The sequence below is a fragment of the Uncinocarpus reesii genome, genomic scaffold, assembly GCF_000003515.1.
Source record: "Uncinocarpus reesii 1704 scaffold_2 genomic scaffold, whole genome shotgun sequence".
NCBI lineage: Eukaryota > Fungi > Ascomycota > Eurotiomycetes > Onygenales > Onygenaceae > Uncinocarpus > Uncinocarpus reesii.
In genome coordinates this window covers 4174004-4194297 of record NW_003052499.1, presented here as the reverse complement: position 1 = coordinate 4194297, position 20294 = coordinate 4174004, and the positions used below count along the sequence as shown (strand labels likewise).

General features: G+C 48.1%; 7 protein-coding genes across 7 annotated transcripts; 2 read left to right on the top strand and 5 right to left on the bottom strand.

The window, feature by feature from the left end:
• Nucleotides 1-208: 208 nt before the first annotated feature.
• On the bottom strand, nucleotides 209-1981 carry UREG_04375 (GTP-binding protein 1; the record flags this gene model as incomplete). The annotated part of the gene is made up of 7 exons (XM_002544812.1): nucleotides 209-416; nucleotides 479-643; nucleotides 703-760; nucleotides 817-962; nucleotides 1022-1131; nucleotides 1186-1507; nucleotides 1953-1981. The coding sequence occupies 7 exons, from the start codon at nucleotides 1979-1981 to the stop codon at nucleotides 209-211; spliced, it is 1038 nt and encodes a 345-aa protein (XP_002544858.1).
• A 296-nt stretch (nucleotides 1982-2277) lies between these two features.
• UREG_04374 (pre-mRNA splicing factor CWC2) lies at nucleotides 2278-3525 on the top strand (the record flags this gene model as incomplete). The annotated part of the gene is made up of 1 exon (XM_002544811.1): nucleotides 2278-3525. One exon carries the CDS (start codon nucleotides 2278-2280, stop codon nucleotides 3523-3525), a length of 1248 nt encoding a protein of 415 aa, XP_002544857.1.
• A 1002-nt stretch (nucleotides 3526-4527) lies between these two features.
• On the bottom strand, nucleotides 4528-8853 carry UREG_04373 (uncharacterized protein; the record flags this gene model as incomplete). The annotated part of the gene is made up of 5 exons (XM_002544810.1): nucleotides 4528-4877; nucleotides 5021-6023; nucleotides 6212-6349; nucleotides 6466-8448; nucleotides 8641-8853. 5 exons carry the CDS (start codon nucleotides 8851-8853, stop codon nucleotides 4528-4530), a joined length of 3687 nt encoding a protein of 1228 aa, XP_002544856.1.
• An 897-nt stretch (nucleotides 8854-9750) lies between these two features.
• Nucleotides 9751-11991, top strand: UREG_04372 (uncharacterized protein; the record flags this gene model as incomplete). The annotated part of the gene is made up of 2 exons (XM_002544809.1): nucleotides 9751-9793; nucleotides 9860-11991. The coding sequence occupies 2 exons, from the start codon at nucleotides 9751-9753 to the stop codon at nucleotides 11989-11991; spliced, it is 2175 nt and encodes a 724-aa protein (XP_002544855.1).
• Nucleotides 11992-12724: 733 nt separating this feature from the next.
• On the bottom strand, nucleotides 12725-13579 carry UREG_04371 (uncharacterized protein; the record flags this gene model as incomplete). The annotated part of the gene is made up of 1 exon (XM_002544808.1): nucleotides 12725-13579. The coding sequence occupies one exon, from the start codon at nucleotides 13577-13579 to the stop codon at nucleotides 12725-12727; it is 855 nt and encodes a 284-aa protein (XP_002544854.1).
• A 1194-nt stretch (nucleotides 13580-14773) lies between these two features.
• UREG_04370 (serine/threonine-protein phosphatase 5) lies at nucleotides 14774-16609 on the bottom strand (the record flags this gene model as incomplete). Its single annotated transcript, XM_002544807.1, has 6 exons — nucleotides 14774-14809; nucleotides 14897-15021; nucleotides 15082-15687; nucleotides 15741-16176; nucleotides 16236-16316; nucleotides 16457-16609. The coding sequence occupies 6 exons, from the start codon at nucleotides 16607-16609 to the stop codon at nucleotides 14774-14776; spliced, it is 1437 nt and encodes a 478-aa protein (XP_002544853.1).
• A 518-nt stretch (nucleotides 16610-17127) lies between these two features.
• UREG_04369 (4-aminobutyrate aminotransferase) lies at nucleotides 17128-18837 on the bottom strand (the record flags this gene model as incomplete). The annotated part of the gene is made up of 3 exons (XM_002544806.1): nucleotides 17128-17171; nucleotides 17230-18392; nucleotides 18560-18837. 3 exons carry the CDS (start codon nucleotides 18835-18837, stop codon nucleotides 17128-17130), a joined length of 1485 nt encoding a protein of 494 aa, XP_002544852.1.
• Between the last annotated feature and the right edge of the window lie 1457 nt (nucleotides 18838-20294).

Genomic DNA, 20294 nt, shown 5'->3' with positions numbered 1-20294 from the left:
CAAGTTTGATATTCGAGATACACCATTGCTCTCTGATTGCTCTCCTGGGAGCCTACATAATTGAGTGGCTTGGGCGTGATGTGCCGAAGCGCCGGGCCCGACGGCGCTGCGGCGCTGCCTAACAATCACCAACCTGTCACCAGCAAGCTACGGAGGAAACATCGCTTGGCAAAACGGCGGTTATTTTTTTTGGCCGATTTTCAGCAAGTTATTTAGTAACAATTGACACCACATCCTCATCCGCAACAATGTGGGATAGGCCGACTCTCTGCGGCACATGCATGGCGCTCTGGCCCCATACGAGTGCGTACTTGAATGTTTCCTTGAGGGTGCGGTGGATTTGGTCGCAAACATCTTCAATGGTAGACTGATTCCTAACAATGAGCGCCTCTGTGAAATCGGGTTCGACTCCCTTGCTATAGCAAGCCATTAGCCAAGGTCGCCCACCACGTTTGACGCGAGCGGCGCTGCCACCTACCGTTTGGTGTATAATCGAATCAGCTGCAGCTCCTCCCAACATCTATCAACAACATCCTTGATGCCTAAGTCCAACTCGCAGCTCATCACGCACGTGTTGGGCTCTCTGGCTAGTTTATCTAGGAAATCGAGGCTAACGCTGTCAATCTTGTTGTAAACGTATAGGCTACGGCGATGTCAGCCTGCTTCTATAGCCGAGCCCAAACTCCGCATCACAAAACTTACCACTTGATGTACTTTCTGTGATCTTTCATAATCACATCTATAAAATCATCGACGGTAGCTAATCGACTGTCAATGAATGCTGTCGTCTTAAAGTCGGGTCGACCTGGAACCAACCATTCTCGTCCCGGACCAGGACTTCGCAGTTCAACATCTTATAATCTCGCAAAATATTGTAAACCATTTTCTCATCCAAGTTTTTGGGCGGCGCCTGGAATGTAATCTTCATTCCTCCGGCTTTCTTTGCCTTCAAGTATATGTTTCTATACAAGCATCGTCAGCTCGACGAAAAGCTAATGAACAAGCGACGTTTCTCACTTACGGGGGTTCACGGTTCAGCCGAATGCCAACGGCTTCCAGTTCAGCCTCCAGAAGTGCCCTTTGTTCAGCTCGCTTCGTAGCATCAAGCACCATCAAAATCAAATCACTAGTCTATCTGTTGCTCAGCGCCACGATTTAATAAGCCAACCCGATGACCCAGCTCACCTTAGCTGCAGAAATAACCTGCCTTCCTCGCCCTTTCCCCTCTGCAGCCCCTTCAATAATTCCAGGAAGATCGAGCACTTGAATCTCAGCTCCTCCATACTCGAGCACGCCTGGTATGGCCGTGAGAGTCGTGAAAGAGTACGCAGCAACTTCACTCTTCGTCTTGGTAATTTTTGATAGGAACGTAGATTTCCCGACTGACGGAAATCCCACTAGAGAAATTCTTGCGTCACCACTCTTGCTAACGTCAAATCCCGTACCACCACTAGATCCCGAACCGGCAGTGGGTTCGAGAAGTTGTGCGCGCAGCCTGGCAAGTTTCCTGTGATGTCAAAGTCATCTGTCAGATGGCTGTAAATACCAACAAACATATCCGTCTTCCCTCAAAGATAAATGAACTGATGGATTCGCGTTTCAATGGCTCAGGAGATTCGCTACCATCCGACTCGACATCACGCCATGCATAAAAGATCGGCTCAACAACGAAAGGTAGCCAAGTAGATAGTACGCACCCTTTCAAAAGGCCAAGATGGTATTCTGAAAAGGTCAATATACCGCTATACGGCAAGAGTAGAATGGTACTAAACAGCTTAGCATTACGCACCGGTCGCCTTATTTTCTGTAAAATTGATTAGCATGAACTGATAAATATTTGCTAAAGGCAAAAGTATTACTTTGAGTCCTCCGCATCTCCTCCTCAATCCTAGAGATTCCCGAACCAGTTAGAATTCTCGAAGCTCCTCATCGCTTCGGGTGGCTACGCTCACTCCTTGATCCTATCCGTGATATTCACCATTTTGGCGGTGACTTGACGCAAACACCACCGTAAGCGTACACACTTTGAAGCAACAGAGGCGACCGTTTTGCGCAATTATCAGTTATGAAAGTAGTAGAAATACTCAAACAACCCCTCAGTGACCGTCCATATAAAAGTCCAATATGGGCAGCCGGGGATCGTCATTGGTGATCGCTGCTTACTAACCCAGCGCATCAAAACTAGCTAAAATTAACTATCTCCCAGAGCTTCCATCAGGCTCACTTTTGAATATCCAGTCACTCAGGAGTCAGGCCCTGCTAAATTTCATAGACACCATGGCATCTACAGATTCAATACTCCCCACCGCGACGACACTTCCCGCTGGCCCTTCCGCTGACGTTACTAGCCTAGAAAATGATGCGCCAACAACCTCCGCCTTAACCAAGCAATCCGACAGCTCCCTAGCCACCACTGAACCCTCCGAAGACCCTGAAAAGAAAACAAAGCGCGTAATCCGCCGTAAACGACGTCCTGCCCGTGTGCAGATTGATCCAGCGACAATCAAATCCGAACCTCCGCCCCAAACCGGTACGATCTACAACATTTGGTACAATAAATGGTCTGGTGGCGATCGTGAAGATAAATACTTGTCCAAACACAAGGCACCTTCACGGTGCTGCATTGCGACAGATAGCGGATATACACGAGCAGATAAAGTAACAGGGTCATTTTTTTGTTTATACTTTGCGCGAGGAATCTGTCCTAAAGGTCACGAGTGCGAATACCTCCATCGTTTGCCGGGCATCCACGATCTGTTCAATCCAAATGTCGACTGTTTTGGACGAGACAAATTCAGCGATTATCGAGACGATATGGGTGGCGTGGGGAGCTTTATGAGACAAAACAGGACGCTTTATGTGGGAAGGATACACGTCACCGACGACATCGAAGAAGTCGTCGCGAGACACTTTTCGGAATGGGGCCAGCTTGATCGCGTCCGGGTCCTCAACAATAGAGGCGTCGCGTTCGTCACATATACGAATGAAGCCAATTCGCAATTCGCCAAGGAGTCAATGGCGCATCAAAGTTTGGACCATAATGAGATTCTCAACGTACGATGGGCCACTGTCGACCCGAATCCAGCGGCGCAGAAGCGTGAGGCACAGCGAATTGACGAGCAGGCAGCAGAAGCAATTCGAAGGGCGCTACCTGCGGATTTTGTCGCAGAATTGGAAGGCAGAGATCCGGAAGCTAGGAAAAGGAAGAAGATTGAAGGAGGCTTCGGGCTGCAGGGTTACGAGCCTCCAGATGAAGTGTGGTACGCTAGAAGCAAAGAGCTTGAAGAAACCGCAGAAAATAGGCAGCTTGAAGCTCCTGATCAGCCTTACCTGATCGAGGACGCACCTACTCAACATACCGCTGCTGATGTCAATCCTACGGCAACTAGTGAGACAGGCATTCTTTCAGGCGCAACGTTAGCGGCGCTAAAGGGATACGGCGGGTCGAATATGACGATCCAGGCTTCAAATCAACAAAATGATGGGCCTTTAGTAGCTTACGGCAGCGATGATGACAGCGATTGATATTTCGAAATACTTGTATGATTAGACCCTCCCGCCTAGCTATGCTAGCCTAGCTTTGAGAAAGTAAAATCCATAATCTCATATCCTCAGATCGCGCAGTTCATCTCAAATCATAAAGAAAAAATCGTCAAATTCATCAAATATTCATCCATCATTTCCCAAGCGTCAAGTCATAATAGATACAATTACCGTTACGATAATTGTAGATGAAGGCGTTTCGATATCGTTCTGTCCCATCCTGCTCCCGGCTTTCATTAGCGAGCTCATATAGCAAATTTAGTAAATCTGTCAAGTATTTCCTTTCGACTAGAGGGACACTCTGGATGACGACGCGCCATGCATCGGCGTCAGCCAGGCGAGTATTGCGAATAGCGGTTAGAACGTCATCGCGTACATCAATAGCTGCAATTGGACCGTCCAGTGCTTTATCGGTTGTTTCACGAGCTCGAAGTATTGCTACATAAACGTCGGTGGTTAGGCCTACCAAGGAGACGGAGAAAATATAACAGTATAACTTACCGGACTCAACAATATTCTGTCGATTTGTTTTCTTGTGTTTGTGTGTTGGTGCAATAATCCTCACATCGGTGTCTCTTTCTCTACTCAACAAAGGGTTCGGATCCTGAGCGTTTTGCTTCGATGCTTTGGAAGCCTCTGCGTTCTCTTTCTGGTTTCTGTTGCGAATTTCTGTCCGAAGCCAAGGAACAAGATCACCACACCTGACATCGAATTCTTCCTTTCTTGCAAGGCTTCTAATCTTCAAACCTCGATCCAAACTGTCCTGTTTGACAATTACTATCCAGCTGTGGTTATCCTCTTTGTACCGCGTGAGAAGCTCTTCAAATGAGCTCGCGTCAACGGCCAGCTCCGCGGAAATATCATGTGTCCAAAGTTCGGATAGAATATCAAGTGCAAGTGCTCGAAGAACGGTAGGATCGAAGCTCGCAACAAGAACATCGCACTAAATGGTTTAGTATTGTTGTATCTTCTCATTTAAAATGGCTAGGAAATTACCTTGCGTTTCCGCCAAATACCACTGAGTTCTGACCCGTGTTTCGAGGAGCCTTTGGTTCTTCCTTTGACAAAGTTCGCCATCGACGCAGTGAGCTTGTCAAAACTGAGATAAAATCCTACTGCATGGCATTGAGATCGTGCTGAAAGCATCTTCGGTCGAAATTCTTGGATCAAGCTGTCATATCTACCACCCGCCGCGAAGACGTCCTTTCTGCGAGTGTCAAAAATACACTGGAATAGGATACTGCCTCCATAAAATTTGTTGTTGACACTGCTCAGTGGACTGATATAAATCTTGCGTCTAACCCGAAATCTTTTCAGGTAGGCAATAACTGCATCTATACGAGCGCAGATAGGGGTCAGCTTGTCAACAAACTCGGTGTCTTCCATAATCAGGCGTAATCGTTTCCAAGCTTTTTCCGGAGTGTCTGCACATTTCTAGTCAACGAGTATTCTAGACCACAGCGGCAAGGGTGCTTACCTCTAAAATCAAATCGAGCTAGGTCATCAATAGAAGTTGACGCAACGCTAATGCCAGGCGCGCGCAATTCACTTCGAATCTTCTGCATGGTCCAATGCCCAACATTGAGTTTGCTGATTACCTCTTTCACCAACGGCCTTTGCTTCACACTGATGCGGCAAAAAGCGATGATGGTATCTAGGAGATCGGAGTGATTGAGATGATAGCACATTTGTGCGGATCTCAAAGAAGGGAAGCCATCAAGGACTTCGTCCAGGACTTTGATAGCTTCCGCTTCTTTCAAAGCAAGGTCAAGCGTATTGTGTGAAACGATATCAAAATCAACCTCATTGTGCGCACGCGGTTGTCCTCCATGAACAGCCTCTCTAAATACCGTGCCAAAAGAAAACATCTTTTCGATTGACGGATGTTGACGGGCAACCGAACGAGCATTAGGTAGAGTCAAATCAAAGGGTAGCTGTACTTGATTGCCGTCTGGATCCAACAGCCTGACAACTCCAGGACCATAATAATTTGAGCGCGGGAACAACGCTTGTCTGGTTGTCTCAACCGCTCCATGATTCTGGAATATACTGGTGAGTTGGCTCTTCACTGCGCCTTGAAGTACCATTTCGTTAACAGGAGGCGATTCACGTGAATCGATTTCCCAAGTCAAGTCCTCAAACTTGTTAGATGGCTGTGAAAATATTGCAGAGAGAATCTTTTTGTAGTCTGCAGAATTCGGATCTGATAGTAAACCCATAACAGCCTTCTTGAACATTTCTTCCTCGACTTGCAACGGAATCTTCCCGCTTTGTAGAATCTCCATTGCAGCTGGCCGCTCGCCTGGGCGGTGGCTGATGAGTGATTCAATGATCTGTCCTTGGACGACCTTCTCTGGTATTTCGAACGTTTCGGGCAATACATGGTCTTTCTGCCTGATTTCTTGAAGAGTATGATCCCGTTCCATTGCAGTATTGAGGGGATGGCACATTTCGAAGAATATAATCCCAAGGGAAAACATCTAACTAATTAGCGAAGGGACATTACAAGAGTTTCGCCGGGAAGGACTCACATCCACTTTCTCATTATACTGGCCATCTGCGGCGGATTTCATTTCCGGAGCCACGTAATACGTTGTTCCAACGCTTCGTGTAAAACTTTCGCCGATATCTGGGGCGAAAGACGAATGAACAGCAGTTGAGAATTGACCGCGGGTTGCCAGGCCAAAATCTCCAATGCGAGGATTATTGGTGACATCCAAGAAAATGTTATCCGGGTTTCAGATCTCTGTGGATTATACCATGCGTATGGATATGATTCAAGCCATCCAGTATTTGTCGGAAGAGCCTCCAGGACACATCAACAGTCTCATGTAGGCCGTCTCTGATCCATGGTCTCGAAGAGTATAGGCGAGGCGGTTAGGACACTGTGCCGAGGGCCACAAAGCAATTAGGGTCACTTACATGCTTTTCACAATATTCCATCTGGATATATAAAGTGGAAGTGACTTGGTGTGAATTTCCCGAATCGACCAGCTCAAGCTCGTCACCTTCCTCGTCTGTCAGGGATTGTGTCGGTTCTCCATCATCATAGCCATCGTCGTCTTCGCCAGCAATGCCATTCGACACCGTATGGTCCTCCGCCTGATCGTCTCCTGGTGGCTGCTCATCGCTATCGTATCCAAACTCAATCTTCGGGTACCCTTTCGAACTCATAAAGTCGAGCCCGCTAGTGCTATAGCCAAACTCGATCTCAGGATGGGAAAGTTCATGATCAGTAGATTCAACTGCATCTTCCTCGGTTCCGAAATAGTCTTCTTCCAACCAAGCAGTATAATACCTCACGACATAGGGATGGTTCAAGCGAGAGAGCAGCACTATCTCCGACAGGGTATCTTTCAATGCAGCAGAAGATTTATGGGATATCTTTTTCACGGCATAGAAGCGGCCGTCGAGCTTGTTTCTCGCCTTGACGACCTGGCCAAACCCTCCTCTACCCAGACGGCCGACTTCGTCAAAGTCATGTTCGTAGCGCGAAAATGTTGGCAGCACTCCTTGTGAATCGCTTCTTGGTCGCCTTGGTAAAGGTGCTGAGCTTGATGTGGCTGTCGGCATTATCAAAGGCGAATCGACTCGGAAAAACTCAAAGGGGTGAATTTGAAAAGCGGTCGGCCTCTTCTTAGGGTCCGATTGAAAAAGTTCACGTACCATGTCCTGAAGCGGTTGAGAGAGGTCCAATGACGAGATGAGCGAATTGGCCGAAGTATACCGTTGTAAGACATCTTTTCCAAAACCCATCTGAAGAAAAACAATACCCAAATCCCATACATCGGTCTTAATGGTTGGCTTCGCATCTTCCTGCATCAATTCTGGAGGTACCCAAAAGGTAGATTTGGAAGCGGCAAAGGCCCTCTTTGCGTTAGATGGTAACGGCAAGGCTTCTTCGATGCTTCCCAGCAGTTTTACCACAGTACCACCGGTCGAGCTTCGAAAGAGAAGGACACGGGCACAATGGATGTTTCCATGAACAAGCCGGTGTCGGTGGTAAAACTCAAGTCCTTCGACAAGTTGAATCATCCAGGCTTTCACGTTTTCTGCTGCCAAAGTTCCAACCATATCCAGAAGTTCAGAGAGAGACCCCTTGTTTGCGTATTCAAAAAGTGCCGAAACATGCCAAGTATTGTCATGAGAAACATAGGGATCAAGTGGGCTATAGATCTTGTATCCCACGAACTCAACCAAATTTGGATGTCGGAGAGACCGAAGTACCTCCAGTTTGTCTTCGCTTGACCTTATCCGCTGTCTTACATCTGATAGCTTCGTCTCCTTCTCACGGATGAAGATTTCCTTGAGAACAAGAAAAGGAACACGGGGCGCGGCGGCGGGAACGACCGGTTTGACGGTAAACGTTTCCTGATAGTGAGCGTGGTTAATTAACGTTCTGCCGTGGACGGATTTGAAAGTCAACTGCCGTCCTTCATTATCAATAACGACCATAGGGCGGTCAAAAGTAACAGCTCCAGGAGTATCCTCGTTTGAATCCAAATGCTCAGCATCTTCCAACATGGTTCTGCTTTTTCTACGGTGATTTTGTTCTTTCTCACGCTGCCTGAGCTTAATCTGGTTCTTGAACGCCGCTTCGTATTCCTTTTCTTCTTCCTTGGTGGCTTCTTGCTGCCTTTTTAGCTCCTCTTGTCTCAATCTTTCGGCCTCTTGGAGGGCTGCGGCTTCCTGGGCCATTCGTTCCTCTTCCAAGCTTTGACCCGCTTCAGATTGTGCGCGCAACACGGCAGCATCTTCCAAAATATCCTGAATCGAGACGGCCAATTCATAGATCATCTCATTTCCGACGAGTTCGCTGGGCTTTGCAGTGACAATGTTCCGAATGCGCGATTTCGCGTCACCTCGTAAATCGTCAGCCGACTCCAACGTCAAGTTCGGGGTCGTCTTAGGATAGGTTGCCGGCAGTTCAACAAGCAGGTCCACCCCCACTTCACGATTAAGGGACGCTTTCAAATGCAGTTTAAATGCTATGTCGGAGCATTGCTGTTGCATAGCAAAATATAGACGGTCAGAGAAAGAACCTCAAATTTCCAGAGACATAAAGCAAACCACAGGTAGTGCTCGCATGAAGCTTACCTTCCAAACAGACTGTCGAGTCTCCACATACTCAAAATCGTCACCATAGATCGAACGCAAGGCCTCTGCCTCGTTCACATGGATTTCTCGATAATTGGTAACTTTGGCAGGTGGAGAAGCTGCAGAGGTCGCATCTGAAGAAGCCTGCGACCTTCTCTTTTCCGCTGCTATGTGGCTATTCTTCTTGTTGCCTTTCTTCTGCTTGGCCGGCATTGTGACAGTTGACTCGGAGAAGCGGTTGGTAGTGGATGGAGAAAGATTGAAGCCGTTGCTCCAGAAGAAGGAAGCAACAGAAAGGGCAGCCGAAGCTGCAACCCTCTACCTTGACATGATTAGCTGACAGGTGACCCAAAGACACAATAGGAGGGAATGAGTGACGGGAGACAGTGTGAATCCTCAGACGGAAACCCTGGCGATCATGCTGGACGATGGCAGAACTGATAAGGCGGTGGGAGGCCCTGGACGGGTCGGAACAACAACTCACCGAGATATTACCAACAGCCAACACTGAGATTGGGGGAATTGTGGTGAACCGGGCTGGGAGTGTGCCCAAGGAGAGAGATGATGGAATGATGCAGCACAGTGCGCTTTCGTCGCATGTCAGTCATCCAATGGCTCACTTTCGTCTCACTTTGGAGATGATGTGTTGGTGCACAGGTGAGGTTTGGTTTTAGTTACCTAGTTAACTACAATCAGTTGCTCTGGAGTTACTCTGTGTTGGTGCTTGATGTCCTGCTATTTCCCAACAGTAGCTGTTTCTCTCTGTATGCTACTCACTTACAGCGCTTGCCAGTAATCCCTACTCTGTATTCTACCATAGTAAATGCGAGGCTATCCCCGACTTCAAGGGGCAGCATTGGGCAGAGGTGCTTCCCGCCCAAAGCGGTTTAGCGCGGTGAAGCTGCCAATTGCCCAAGCTTAGCTAACTAACGGCATTGAACCCCCGTCGGGTAAACAAACGTGGTTCCCTTGGTCGAGGACGACGACACCACCACCACAATTGCGCCTGGTGGATAAATAGCAGCGGTTGGGACGCGTCTTTGGCTATTTTGTGAGACTTGAATTTATCTTCGTGGCTCATGACCCTCTGTGGCCCTTGAAAACCCCAGTATGCTCGGATGGTTAGCAAACGCCGGGCGCGGGGAGGGTATCGGTACGTTCCTTCAACAACCAATTCAACGTCATACGGCTTATTTTCACTGCTAATCGTGAAAGATAGATGGCCCTGAGACCCCGGCCCCTGTATTTGCCTACAAAGCTTTCAAAAACGCTGTCCTTGGTACTCCAGGTGACGTAGATGCGGATAGGGAGCTTACTATTCCCATAAAATCCCTCAATAGCACTTATCAACGAAGTGATGGACTCATGAAAAAACTCGAGCAAGCCAGACTTGAAGAAAAGGGAAAAGCGCAACCCCAAGGGCCCTTACCGCTACCAAAAGAACCCACACAATTCATGCCCTCGCCCACGAAGAGTATCCTCGTTACGCCAGGAGCGGCGGCCGGCCGAAGGAAGACAGTCTCGTTTGGTGAGGGTGTTATCGATAACGAGCGTAGGCGATCAACCTTCGAAGCGAGTTCAAAGAAAGACTTGCTTTCTGGCAATATTAGCCGACATTGGCCAGCTCCGACCTCAGACCCGTCGAAAAGGATTCGAGGCAAATCAGCCCAGTCTCCGTTCAACGGGCATAAAACCACACAAGACGATGAGCTCTTTAATATTGTGGGTGAGAAGAAAGTTCCTCCTGTTGATGCTTCTGCTCAATCCACCACGCCTCCCACCCAAAATCCGACAGAAGACGCCGAAGATGACTCCACGACGAATTTAAACGAACCTCACTCACAATCAGGCAAATACTGGAAAGCTGAATACGAGAGCTACAGAACTAAATCGGATCGCGAAATAAAGAAACTCATTGAATATCGGAGATTAACTAGATCATTTGCACGGAAAAAAGATGAACAAGTCATTCGTCTAACAGATAAACTGAAGCAGGAAGAGGAAAAGCTCAAAGAAATGGAAAGCTGCCTCGCGGGACTGGCCTCCAGAATGGCCGACAAGATCAATACCGGAGAGCCAAAGAATGAAGACATGGTTAAGGAGCTTTCTCAGCAAACAGCGTTAACATTGAAGCATAAGCACAAAGCTGCCAGTTTTCGAAAGGCGCTTGAAAAGCATGGAGTTCTGGACAGCGACGAGAGCTCTCTAGACGATGAGTCGAAACACGACGCTTTGGTTCAGAAGCTTCGGAGAGCCCAAGAAGAATTAGATCAAGCGAATACTCAGTTGAAAGCGGAAGAGAAATCGAAAGATTTTATGAATCTACAGGCGTTAGCCCAGGAGTCTGAACGTAAAGCCAAAGAACTCGAAAGCGAAAATCTATCATTAAAACGCGAGCTCGCGAAGATCAAAAAGGAGATCTCCGGCTACGAAGACAGACGAAAAGCGAACGAAGGAAGACTGAAGCGAAAACAAGAAACTCTTGAATCCCGAGTTAAAGAGTATAGTGAGCGGCTTAGAGATTCGTCAAAAGCACACCACGAAGCAGAGAGCGCCTTAAAAAAGACGTTTGACGCAGAAAAGCGAGAAATGCAAGAAGTCATTGAATCGCTTAGAGCAAAAGTAGCCAATGCTGAGAAAACCAGTTCTACAAGAGAATTATCCCCCAAAAAACGACAAGTTGATGTCCTGCTTGATCAGGAGCACGAATCCATCAGCTACAGCGGACACAGGCGCGAAAGCAAAGCAGGTCTCTATGCCGAAAGGGGAAGAAGTACACAGAAACAAACACGCAAACCAATGGACCAGGCTTCGATGCCAAACGCGTCGCAAAAAGACCCGCAGCTATCTTCCATGCATGAGCCGGACGGCCGCGCGACTACACCGGTTTTGCTTGATTCAAACTACGGCTTGCCGTCACCGAATACTATCAGACGCCGCCAAAACAACCTAGATCTCATAACATCTGCAAGACTGCTTCAATCCCAACGTTCCCGTTCTGTATCACCTAAAAAGTCTATGGCTCGGGAAGACTATTTGCCTGCTGCTCTCTCTTCCAGGCCCTCGATGGAACTTTCTCGAGATAGGAAGACCACTCCTTCACAACTTCGCCAAACCAAATTTCCAGAAAGCAGGTTCTCAAGGCAAACTACCAGCAAACCTTTGGCTTTGAACCGGCAATTGTCCCTTGCCTCAGACAATCATTTGTCTGCGAGTGCTGCAGCTGCAGAGCTAAAAGCTTCCTCTCCCGAACGGTTTGCAGCCGCAAAGGCACGCCTTCAGCGGAGCGGCAATGATGATGGAAACAAAGTTAGACCCCAGGGCAAGGAGAACATGTGGACTGCAGTCTAACACCAGTGCTCATGGATGAATTTGATTAGCTTAGGTACTAATCTTCGGTTTGAGGCCCTCGACAGGTTCTATTAGCCTATACCCTTGCCTCCACCCGTGAGTGTGTTTGCTTTATTACTTGATTGCAGCGTGGGTTTGCGATGATACCAATTTGCATTCGTTGTTATAAATGCCAGTTTTGCTGGTTTGGCCTGATTAGATGGTGTTCCCAAGTGTTGGCGTTCAAAGAACAATCCTCTCTAGATTGCTGATATCCAGTCCTTTTCCTTTTTGCTGCTTCTCTTTGTTCTATTGGAAAGTCTCATTTTTTAGGATAGCCTACTTTATGGCTTACAAATATCATCTTTCATAGCAAGTCCCTCCTCATCCAGCTCCCGTTTCTATGATAGTGCCCAATCCTCGAAAATACAAATCTATTGATAATAGCCATGTTTATGCGCTATCATAAAAGCAAAAAATGTTCTTCATGAAAGTATTGATCCTGGCTCTCAGAGTTTCCCATCACAGAATTGCACAACAGCCCATTTGCCGCTCCAAGCCCATTTTCGAGCCCCCGAGTCTCCTCCACCACCGGGAGTCTCGCGAAGCCGTTCATCCTCTCCTTCGGGAAGGCCTACGACGACGTCCGCTTTGCAAGTGCGGAGAGCAAGAGTGCGAATTCCCGAGCTAGGACCTAGTGGTCCGATTGCATCTGAAAAGGGCGTTGTTGGGTTCCAATGCGCCTATGAACGTTTTAGTCAAGTTTCGGTCGGAGGGAGACACAAGTAACTACAAGTAATAGAGAAATGGCACCTACATCACCGATCAATTTCCTATAATTCAAGTCTCCCTTGAATATAACCAATTCACTCTCCTTCAAATCGTCGAACAGCTCCGGTTCTTCATGCGGAATTCGCCAGTAGCTTCCCCCTGTCGTCCAGAACCGATTTGGTCGAATGATCAATTTCCCGTCAGCGTGGAATTGGCTCCATTGGTCAAAGAGGAACTTTAGCTCGGCGACTTCCTTATCCGAAAGGGGTTGCGGGAGTTGGCCGTTGCTTTTCGGATCGTGCTTCTCATCTGGAGCCGTGAAGAAAGCCTGTGGGTCGGCGAGGGCGGACACAAGATCGCCAAAGTCCTTGGGCAGCACATCAGAGACAAACCAAGGGATCGACTTGGGATGAAGGACGACTGTTGTGGCGAGGTCGGAAAGTAGGAGGTATCCAGCGAGAATCAAATCGACGAAGAGTTCGAAGCCAGCGTTGTCAAGCACAATGTCTACGCGGCGTTCTTGGCTCTTTTTGCTCTTGCGAGCATCATTCAACACTTTGAATGCTGACAGCAGGTCATTAACGATAATATTCTCTTCTGCTGCTTTGCGGGCTTTGGAGCCCTGAAGCTTCTGGATATCTTCGTATGTCAGTGATGTGAGAAGGGACAAATCAGTTGCATTTCCCCATAGGCAGATTTCGCACATCTCGGTGAAGAGTAGCTCATCTGCTTTCTCTGATTGCTCACTGGAGTGAGTCGCTTTGATCTCTTTGTCTAGGTCTTTATATCTAGCACCTAGCTCGAGGACCGCAGGGCGAGATGACTTGAACGTAGACATCTTCTGCCGCGCAAAGATGTCATAGTCTTTCCAATATACTGTGCGAGTGAATAGAACATTTACCCGCCTGTCTACATGTGCAGCAGTCAGGAATCTGATCAACGTAGCCGTAATGGTGTTGATAACGCACAGAGATAACATTCTGAAAAGAGCCACGGTGCATTGAACCAGCTCAGTTCACCTCGCTCCTCCAACTCCTTATTATAAGCTTTGATATCATCTTCCCCATCGTCCGGCAGCGGCCTATATCGTCGTCAATTTCTAACCGCATTTTCGCAATGGACAGGCAGTGACCCTCTCACGTCAGTTTCCTATTATGAAGCAGCTCATATTTCAACGCAGCGAGTTGCGAAACAATCTCCTTTCCTTCCTGTTGTTTATTCCTTTCGGCATCGGGGAGTTGGATCAATGACCGGTGAAGGTCGTCGATTGCGCCAGTCTACCTCAAGGACATCATGTATTAGCAAAGCACTGGGAAACGCAAAGAAATGGGAATTGAAGACTCCGACCAGAATAACAGGCCATCTCTCAAGGGCAGAGACGTATGCGAACGTCTGCCGTTCGGATGTGAGAACGGGAGCTGAATGTGGGCGGGGTTAGCAATTTTGCCCCTCTTGGTGATAGTTGATCGTCAAACCGAGAGGGCATGCGAAACGTACGGATTTTGGGGTCAAATTCCATGTCTTGACCTGGCTCTCTCCCATGAAGATACCAAATGGGCCGTGTCCTAGGGATGTGTTGAAATAATTCAAAGTTTCCGGAATTGTTACTTCACAGGTGGAGTAGTTACATAAAGGGGTGATACAGCAGCAACATGCTCTCCAAATTCACGTCATCAGTAGAAAAATCACCTTCGTTTCTACAAGATCAAGCGATAATCGAGAAAAATCTCAGATAGGCATATTTCCTAACCTCTGGGTTTTCAAACATTTTAGTGTCCAAAGCGCGCATATCTCCATTCCACTTAAGCCACAGATATCATAACCACAGATCTGTCAAAATCCCAATAGGCGCAGAATTGCTCTATACCGGCCGACTCCGCGCTAGTAAAGCAGAAACGTATTCGATGAGTAAACTTCCGCTGCGATTACTTCCAGCACCTCAAGGCACGGTCGCCCATATCGCGACATGGATGCGAGCTGTCTAGGGAGTGCCTATCTTTTCATGCAAACGTAGAAGCTAAACACTATATTTTCACATGAGAGACATGATGGAGTTTTGAGCATAGGCCTAATCAAAATTCAATTAGTTCATAACTCCTTGAAAAGTGCCGCTCCAGCGAGGGCGAAGTATTAGTGGGGATCGGGCCGCACGTACCATCGGCTTGATATCCGGGTGAGGAACAGCGTCAAACTTGTGGAATTCAAGCTCCAATTTCGGATCAACATTAATATAAGCACCCTTATTTTCAGTATTATCGCAGTATTTAGGCGCAGAGAAGACTAAATTAGCTTTCGTTAGCAAGGGCGCTTTCATCCTATCCCTAGCACGGAATAACGAACCTGTAATACACCGGCCATCATGTTCAACTTCATAGCCCTCCATTCTTACTTCGTGACTTCGGATGATGGCCTTCAAACCATTCTTATCGCAGAATCGTTTCGTCACGTCAGGACCAAATTGCAAGCCAACACCTCGTTTACTTGGTCCGCGTCCAGGATCAGTTTGCGGGTCGGTCCATAACATTTCCATCATTAGTCCAGATTGACCGGGTTGTCTCTGGCCATGTCTATTGAGTTTTCGGATATCATCAAGGGTGATATTGTCGTCTGAGAAGAGACCTCCATGGAGAACAAGGTATTTCTCCCCGATTAACGTGGCGAGAGGAAGCGCAGAGAAGGATTCGGAGAATGTCTTAAACAAACGTTCTGTATATTTGGCCTTGCATTCTCCTTCAAATCCATAAACGCGATTCATATCATCTGTCTCATGATTTCCGCGGTTAAGGAAGAATTTGTTCGGTCGTAACCACTTATACGAGAAGAGAAGGAGGGCGATTTCTGTTGACCAAGAACCTCTATCAACAAAGTCACCGTTAAACAGGTACGCGTGTTTGTCCGAGGGGAAACCGTTGAGTCTGAAAATTTCCAGGAGATCGAAATACTGGCCTATGAGGAGAAGAGTTAGACCAAGTTCAGCTGCCCGACATATATGCTCTTACCATGCGTATCCCCACAAACTGTCAGCTTGGTTCCCTCCTCAACACCGACTTCCACCATCGTTGGTTCGTCATATACCATATCCTTCACCTTCTTCACAATCTTATAGGCGTATTTCTTATGTATCTTCTTCCCATTCTTGAACCGTTCAATCATATCGTCTATGAATTCCTGTGTCATCTCATCTCCAAGCGCCACGCCATCATAAGTCTCTTCGACCTTGATCGCATCAATATCAAGCCCCTCGAATGCAGATGGCGGTTCCGCAACTTCAATCGCTTTCTCGAACTCAATTCTTCGCACTAGCTTCTCACATTCCGCTAGCTTTAATTTCGCATCACGATCGTTCGGAGCCTTCTTAACGACGGCCTTAAAATCTCTCAGAGCCTCCCGGTAACTGAGGATGGCGGTATTCGCAATGGCTCGTCTCCAGTACGCCTAGCAGCCAGAGAACGTTAGGGGCACGCTGGCGATGAAACATCTAGGTCCGGCCATACCTTCACATATGATGGATCTAATTCGATGGCTTTGGTCGCATCCGCGATAGCATAACCGTAGGCTTCAAGTTTAATATTAGCCTAAGCAGTTCGGAAGTCTCGTCAGCAAAATAAATCATCACTTTCCCTCTCTTATTTCCCGCAAAAGTAGACACCACTCTTTCTGGTCTCTTCGGTCTTTCTAGTTCGTAAGTGCCAAAAGGAATAGGGCAAAGACCCACCTGCGCTCTATTACACCAGAAGGAGGGGTCCTGGTCGTATTTCTCGATGGCCTGTGTGTAGAAATCCAGCGCCCCCGGCCAGTCATGTTTAGCAAAGGCTTTATTTCCCTGTACTTTTAAAGCCGTCGCGGCTTCGATATCTGCGTTAGCCATGGCGACGGAGGAGAAGACGTTTGACCGGACCGTTGAGGCGGGGATGAGACAGGTCACGAGGATCGGAAGCTAGGAGGAACGCTTTCACTTGTGGGTACAGATGCCAGACAAACCCGGAGTTTGAAGGGCCAGTGGTAGGTGATAATACGAGGATGAGAAGGGAGCCAGCCAACCGTGAAGTTGCTTGAAGCGAAGAGACAAACCGCTCGTCCTTTTCTGCTACTTTCTGCGTCTCTGGAAACTTTTGCTTCCCTGCCGTGTCTGGCCAATCAGCGGCGAAGAATTGATCTGATAACAGTCATCTCCACAGAGCTTCTTTGTACGGAATCATTAAAACGCTTGAAAGGATTGCAATTAATCGTTAAATCTAGTATCGACTCCTGCAAAAGACTATAGGACATGCGCAGATTATTTTGCCAGGACGAAAAGTGAAAATAAACAAGCATCAAAATAACCCTGAATACTACGGAATGCCATGAGCGAACCCAAAAATAAAAAGTATAAACGAATAAGAAATCCTAAGACTTGACAATTTTCTCAAGGTTCTCAAGGAGGATGTCCGCTGAAAGACATTATTAGTTTTGGCAAAACACAATAAGTTGGGTCGGTTGATTACTTACCGTGATGTTGTTGGAAGATCAACATTGGTCGCAGTCTGACGGCGGTCTCTCCGCACCCTCCGATGTTGATACCAACTTGCTTGCCCTTCTTTAGGATAGCATCTCTCTGTGGGCTATCCCAAGCGATGAATGTACCCTGGCCCTTTCCACGGAGATTCTGGAACTGGCCGGGATATTGCTTAGCGAGACGTTCCAAGCCAGAAAATAGATAATCACCAGTGGCAGCGGTGTTCTCCACGAGGTTCAATCGTTCAATCTCTTGGAGAATGGCCCGGAAGATAAGGGCGCGGGCTGGGTCACCCATCCAGGTGTTGAATTGACGGTATGGTTTATTGGGTCGCAAGGCCGGGTTTCCGTAATAGTATCCGGCAGCTTGCGCTTTCTTAGAGAAAGTGACAATGTCAGGAGGGGTTTGGAGATTCCAGTGGTCATGGGCCCAGAACTTTCCAGTGGCACCGAGGCCGGTTTGAACCTCGTCGACGATCAAGAGAACATTATGTCGCTTTGTGATTTCACGGAGACCCTGGAAAAATGCTGGGGAAGCATGGTTGTCACCTCCTTCAGATTGGACTGGTTCAACAACAACGGCAGTGACAGGGTTGTGGAACTCCTTGATGATCCGTTCAGCTTCCTGGAGGCAACGCTGTTCCTCCTGGGCGTTTTCGGAAGCGAAATCCTCAAGGGGATATTTGAGGGAGGGGAATGGGGCCTTGGGCCAGTCGAAAGCCGGGATATCAAGCTTGTGAATGGGTTTGCTCCGTGTGGTTGACAAGCTGCCAAAGAGGCGCCCGTGAAAGGCAGATTCAAAGGACATAATAGAGTAGTTTGGTGAGCCTGGAGACTGGTTGGACATGGTGGAGGAGATCTCATCCTTGGTGAATTCGACCTCGGGGCCTCCACGTTTTTGCTGTGCGTGGTACATGAAAGCAGCTTTGTACGCGGTCTCGTTTGCATCGGAACCGGTGGTGGAAGTAAATACTTGATTCATGCCCTTCGGGGCGACTCTGAGAAGTCCTGATTCGAGGATGTGAGCCCAGTCCTGCCCGGGAAAATTGCCCAAGGCTGGTCTGTTGATAAGGGCACTGGCCATTTCGGGTGATTTTGTGGCTTCGAGGAGATTGGGGTTGTTGTAGCCCACTGGAATTGAGGCAATTTGGGCGTAGCTGCCAATTGTCATGAATTAGAACCAGGGGCAACTTGATAGAGATGAGAATCTTACACATCCAACAGAACATTCCCATCTGGATCGGCGATGCTAAATTGGTAAACAGGTTAGCCCATACGATGCTCTTGATCCTGGTGCATGATTGAGGCATCGGATTCAACTCACTAGTTCCCAACTGACGAGCTGTAATCCACCAACATATTAAGGGCCCTGGTATCGAAAACTTGATTGAGTTCCGCAATTTTCTGTTGACTTTTGGGACCGGGAATAGCGGTCTTTATGGAAGGACCAGATGGTTCATTTGTGAAATACGCTCTCTCGGTGGGCGCTTTTGAGCTGGCTGACGCCGCTGTGCTAGCACGGAGTGCATGGTACGTCGAAAACGACCGCTTGGTGCGGACAGCGGCTCTAATGTGAGCTGATGTGCGTAGAACTGAAGCCATTGTCGGATGAATATGAGTATTAGGATTGAAAATCAATGATCAAGCAAGCTTGCCGCCTGAAGAAACGACGGACGACCTGCAGGTGGAGAGCTCTCCGATGATGTCACCAAGAGGGTAGGATTGATTGAGGAGCCAGGTACGAAGAGATGGAAGACAAGAGTAGAGTGTGTAAGCTGGCAGACCGTCAAGACAATGTCGAGGCAAAGGCCGTTCTTTTTAACAGTGTGCGATTGCTTCCCCTCCCTGCAACTCCGCTCGCAGCTTCGTCAAGAAGCTCTCGTGGAAGAGTCTGGGGAAGCACTTCTATCTGCGGCCAATCAAGCCACACCACCCGCCCCACCGCCAGGAAAGGGACGGCAATCGGGCCAGTCAGCCAATAACAGGTCGCTATTATTGCCGAGAAACCAGCATTGACCATTACGCTAGACCTAATCAGGCAACTTTATGCCACTCGCGGTGCGGATCAACAATAGTCCGCCTTCCTCGGCCAGCAGGGGAAGCAGCCGCCTCGTCCACAGCGCCTCCAAGCGCCGGGATTCCCCTCCGTTGCTGGAAGTCCCGATCCCGTCAACGAGGCCTCTTAGGATGTGCTCCGCCCTACTCCCGATCGGCCTGTCTGCTCGGCGTGTTATCTGGTCTGATCTCGAAACTACCGAGTCCATTCCCGCCAGCGAGCAACTATTACTCTGTGACCTGGATAAGTTCAGATGTTTCCATAGGCTCTTGATGCCTTTCCGGGTAACAAAAAAGGGGGGATGATCTCTGAGATGCCGATTAGTATTATTTAGCCAGAGCTGTGGTAAAGGATTGAGATGTCAAATAATGCTGACTTGCTATCACCGCCCTCTTCTGGAGTATTTATAGCTTCGTGCAGGTAGTCCAATGTCGAGCCTCATTTGGTGGATAATAGACGAATAGTGGACAAGTGTAACGATACCACACAAGACTTTATCAAAAGGAGAATGGTATTTCGACAACAATATTGTTTAACTTCGTTTGGCAGCCCTCCTTGGTCCTTGCTGCTCTCTGTTTCTTTTCTTTTCTTCCCACTCTCACATAGGCACAGTCTGTGGCTAGGTATCTGTGTTTCTGCAAGAAGTCCATCTTCGCCCAAATCTCCCCTCTTTCACGGCAATGCCTGGTCGGGGTTTGTCTTTTCAACCATTTCTCCGTTCCAATGCAGCTAACAAAGACGCTTGATCGAATAGCGGTGTTACTCAGGGCTGAACTTGGATTCTGCACGACCTCGGTTGGTACTGACGTGATACTGACGAATAATCAACAGCGCTGCACTGTCGACCCCGTTCTTCTGCCGGGGTCAGTCAAGGCGGAGCGTTCAGCGTGATGGCTCTGTGAATAATGTCAGTGGGGGCATCATGCATCGCCTGATTAGTTAGTTCGTCCCTCTTGAGCCGCCAATGCCAGACGATCATGGCATGCATTTTGGAGCCTCGCAT